At 35.5% G+C, this 5490-nt stretch overlaps 1 protein-coding gene across 1 annotated transcript; it reads right to left on the bottom strand.

Annotated features, from left to right (window-relative positions):
• Positions 1–511: 511 nt before the first annotated feature.
• LOC125032600 (failed axon connections-like) lies at positions 512–4293 on the bottom strand. Its single transcript, XM_047623853.1, has 7 exons — positions 3801–4293; positions 2243–2393; positions 1958–2090; positions 1610–1806; positions 1292–1503; positions 837–953; positions 512–718 (listed from the first exon to the last, which is right to left on the bottom strand). The coding sequence occupies exons 2-7, from the start codon at positions 2380–2382 to the stop codon at positions 627–629; spliced, it is 891 nt and encodes a 296-aa protein (XP_047479809.1). The 5' UTR covers positions 2383–2393; positions 3801–4293; the 3' UTR covers positions 512–626.
• Between the last annotated feature and the right edge of the window lie 1197 nt (positions 4294–5490).

Below are 5490 nucleotides of genomic sequence, written 5' to 3'. Positions count from 1 at the left end.
TATTCACTTGAAGTTGAAAGCTTCTTATATTAATATATTAAGCCATTCTTCTCCAATTGGCAGAATCTACCCTTATGATCCTACAATCTTAGTTTCTATCAACAATTTATTAGGCAAATGTAAAATATGAAGGCAATGGCCATTCCAAGCACACAGCCACACACCCAAACTTTCTGTGCACACATTTTTTGTAAAAGTTCAAAAAATGATAATAATAATAAAATAATAAGATAAATAAATAAATAAAAACTCAAAGTTGTATGTATGTGCCAACCGTTACTGTACTACTGGCTAAGTGAGTGAAGCTACAGTGCCTTATTTGTGTACTATTACACAAACAGTGCCCATTTACTATTATATCAAATCCTTAAGGTCGTAACTTTTGTAAGAATATAGTCATTAGTCACAAAACTCTGCACTCTGAGGAAAATCCTTAACTACATGGGGAAAGTCCCAAGCCATCATCTTTCTCAGTTCTCTAGATTGTAGCCAACAGAATGACAGACATACAGACATACTATTATTTATTGAGTCCCCAAATCACAATGACAATGAACAATCTTAGAAATGAAGCATTTGACCTGTACAGTCTACAATTTCATATCTATTCAACATTTTCTAAACCTTTATTCTTGAGGTGGATTTAACAGCTTCTTCCAGTCAGGATATATGCGCTCCTTCATCCTGATGCAGTAAGCGGCTAGCTTTGGATATGTAACTGAAAAATAAAAATGGATACATACATATTTCTTTTTGTGTCTAGAGGAAACATAATATAAAATACATGCTAGATATATATCAATCCATGTGTTATTTCTCCTTTCTCTTTATCTAACCTTTGATAAGTGTCTCAAAGGGCGAGTCTGTCTCATTCCACATGCCCTGAGCCAAAAATCCAAAAATAATGCAGTCAGTTGAACAGGGCTTGTCACCACCAAAATATTGGCCATCACCTGTAAAATAATATAATTGCACTAAAATTAAGAAATACATATGAAATATATGTTGCAAGAGTAATACATGACTACAGTTTCACTACCATAGACAAGCTCCATGTTTAGCTTCTTATAACAACAATAAAAAAAAAGTATGAAATTTCGTAGTCAAATTCTGAACAAGTAACCTTCAAATAACAGTTTAGAGTGGGTGAATTTCTTATCATAAATGATCACAAAATATATAATTTGTTATAACTGTTTGTTAACACTTCAGTGTTATACAGTTGATATATGAAAACTTGCTCTATTTCTTATTGATAAAGTAACAAAACCTGGAATATCTATAAACTTACCAAGAAGTGTATTAAGGATTTCCATAATTTTCTCGGTCATCTTGACCTGTTCCGCGAATGTATGTCTTGCAATACCTTGTGCTCTTCCTCGCTTTTGTGAGTGGTAGTAGACGAATATTGGGAAATAGTAATGCAGAAACCAGGTTGGGAATACTTGAGTGTTCTTAAATACCTTGCATTTTGTATGGTAAAACCTATACATGAACAAAATCCTGAAAAACAAAACAAAACAGGTAATTGTTAGGTATTAGTAAAGAAATAGAGAATAACAGAATTATCATATTACTTTCTTGAATGTAGAGTTAGAGAGCATCATACCAGAACATCTGTTCTTCCAACATGATTCTTATAGCTTCAAGAGTTGCCTTCCTCTCTGGTGTGATGTGGTCATCAAGTTTGACATTAAACTGCTCCGTCAAACGTTCAACTATATGCTGGGAATCCTCAATGTCTTCTCCATTAACAGTGATCCAAGGGCACAAACCTCTTGCTCCAAAAGGTTCTTGGGCGTCAGTCTGTAGAGTGAAATAAAATCTCCTTTACCAAAATATACTGATGAAATGGTATAACACAGGATGTAGTATGGCACAATTTATATTTGTCTTTCTATTTACTGTTAAATAAGCAATAGAGAGTGTACATATCTGCAACATATATTTTACTTACAATATACTTGATTCCGGCCAAACGCATAAAACATTCCACTTTCAAAGCATATGGACTGAAATTTGGGCAATATTTGCCACGCCAAAATTGATGAAGAACTACAACATCCTTGCCTGCAGCATTCCACTCAGCTCTGAAATATTTGCTTACATTAAGATAGTTCACGTGCTGAATTATCATTCCACGCTGGTATAATGAGTGACATCATACATTTTTTGATATATGAATCTAAATGTCAGAATGGATAAAGCAATCTGATTGATTGATATACCTAATTTATCTTACCTTAACTTAGCCTTTTTTCTGTTTTGAAAGAATTTTCTAACACAAATAATGACTCCGAATCCAATGCATATTACAATGCTTCTTCTTATCCATTCATTTGACCAGAGTGTTTCCAGGGAGTCATTCACCAAAATGTTCATCTTCACAATTCCTGCAACAAGAAATTTTATGCAACTGTTACATATTATACACAATTTCCAAGTGTGCAAAAATAGGCTCCATACTTAACATCCATTAATTACAGTACTTTACTTTATGTAATTATAAAAAGACATTTATAATTTTTCAATGAGTTAGGTTTATATGACTTTTGTTATTAGTATGGCAGTATATATGTATACACACGCACATGTACACGCACACGCATGCACGCAAACGCACACGCACACGCACAAGCACACGCACACACTCACACACATACACGCACACATACACACACGCACATATATACATATATACATACATAGTAGCAGTATGACAGTGACATTAACACACACACACACACACACACTCACACACACACACATATGTATATATCTGCACATAAACATATATATACATATATATACTCATATATACATATATATACATATACATATATATACATATGTATACACATATATATACATATATATACATATATATAAACATATATACACACACATATATATAAACATATATACACACACATATATATATATATATAATGTGAATAAATACATATATGAATATATACATTTCTACATATATAAATATATATACAAATATATTCATATATACATATATATAAATATACATAAATATATATATAAATATATATATACGTATATACATATATATATGTATATATATAATGTACAAAAACATATACAATCTCAATACAACGGACAGTCAGTAAGCGCAACCACACGCACTCACGCAGACACCGCACGCAACCACACGCACTCACGCAGACACCGCACGCAACCCCACGTAGACACGTGTTTTGCCATACGTATGCGGACAAGTATATGCCGACATTGCAACTGTAAATACAGCTTATACATACTCACCCACATATAAATAGTGCACGGACTACGTGCGTCCCGGAGAGCGCACGCAATTCAACACTCGTTCACTCAATCACGCGCCGACACTCGCATGCACTAACATACGTAAATACACTTATACATATTCACATACTCATACATATACTCATGCTTGCACACATACGCACGCACATGCTGTGCACGCAACGGGGCGTATGCACACACGGAAGACAAAAACACGGAGCGAGCATCATCTAAGTGGGGGGGGGGGGGGGGGGGGGGGGCACGCTACAATATTATTAGAAATAGGCAACACTATAGGTAACTACATTCATAGACAGAGAAACTTGTGGATAAAAAATGCACACTCATCACTATAACTGAAAATGCAACAAGTCATTCGTCTAATTCATAAATACTCATCAAAGTTCAATTCATAACTAACTCAACTTTCTATATTCCAGCTATTTAAACTCTTCATTCATCCGTTTACAACCTCTGTGAATTTAAAGAACACGTAAAATATTCACCTTTAGGAACGTGTGCTTGCAACAGCTCTCCTCAGTAACTGTGCTGATGGGTGCCCGTGTATGCAGTGCTAAACTGGCGAATTGGCAACTGTATCATGTAATTATTGCCAGTTTACGTTTGTAATTTCGACTTCCTTAATAGTTTTTTCGCTGTATTTTTTTTTTAGTAGTATATATATAGGAAGAGGTGTTTCGAGATCAACAAGGAAAGCAGAGAAGTAGAAACTGATTTGTATTTGTGAACTATTTCGGATGGTCTTCAAGGTCACAAGGTGTCCGGTGCTATATCTGATTATCGCCTACGCAACATGACTGGTACGAAGAACCAAAGTACAGTTTTTTCTGTGGTCGCCAGCGATGCAGGATTATTTCTCATTTAGCTAAAACACATAAGCGATAAGAGCAATCACACATAAACGCATGTGCACACACATGCATATACATACAAATAAACTTTTATCCTTTAAGTGTAAACATAGCATCAGGTTTGTATTTGAAATGAAAAAAAAAAAAAAAAAAAAAATATCAATTAATATTGTAAGTTGCAAATATAAAAAAAAAATGCTTATAATATCAGCCCCCCCCCCCTCCCCCTCTCTCTCTCTTTCTTTATTACCTAGTCCTTTTGGGGTGTTGACTTACCATTTCTCACCACCTTTGGTCCTCCCTTAAGTGGGGATGATAGTGAGTTGTATACGCCCCAAACGTGTTTCCACTTTGGCCACTGGAAATAGATTTGTGTTCACTCTCTCCGGAGCGAATTCAGTGTTCGTTATAAGACTAATACTCCCAGTTTTACGTGTGACTTCCCTTTTGTAAATTTCATTCTATTTCAGTATTATACCAATTGGTTATTATAAACATATGAAGTAACTGTGTACATCTGTATATTTACTTCCACCGTCTGACGAGTCCAATTTCTCCCCTTGGAGAATGCGAATAGTTGCAGACCCTTTTCTCGTCTACTTTGTATGATCACACGAGATTCAATACGATATTAACCAGAATTAAAAAATAAAAGATTATTCCATTTCGGCATCCACGCACGATCACGGTTGGCACCCAAGCACCCTGGCCTGGGTCATCTTCATCGGCACTGTTCGATATTTCCGAGATTACAGCATTTAGTGCTAATTTAGTCAATACCCTCTGTTTCTCATTGTGACCTTCGGCTAACTTCCCAATGGTTCCATATCCGTATGTTCCATAGGGAATGCCTGGGCTATCCTCCGTTTTTTGGTGGATTAGTACTCGTACTCTACCCCAGTTACAAGATAGGACTTTCACCTGATCCTCTGCTTTGTAAATAACAGGACTGATAACACGGTAACTCCTGCAATGGATTTCATTTTACCATCATTACAGTTACATCCTCCATTTGTCCACCTTTACTTGTCAATAAAGCTATTCCTGGAGGAATAGTAATGGTTTCCAATTTAACCTCCTGGAGGAATAGTAATGGTTTCCAATTTAACCTTTGCTAAATCTTCCTTAGCTTCTTTGCTATAGTTTTCCAGACTCTTTAGGTGATTGAACCGGTTTGTGTCCCTCATAGTTTACCATGCCTGTCTGCAGGACATTAGATCCTTGGCAAATTCTCCATTTGTCAAAACCTATTAGCAATTTATATTGATACATTAAGAACTAACTAACAAGGACATCACATTTCCCTGGAAAGTTATTGACCTCG

This window comes from Penaeus chinensis, chromosome 14 (genome assembly GCF_019202785.1).
Source record: "Penaeus chinensis breed Huanghai No. 1 chromosome 14, ASM1920278v2, whole genome shotgun sequence".
Taxonomy (NCBI): domain Eukaryota; kingdom Metazoa; phylum Arthropoda; class Malacostraca; order Decapoda; family Penaeidae; genus Penaeus; species Penaeus chinensis.
This window is presented reverse-complemented; position numbering and strand designations above follow the sequence as displayed.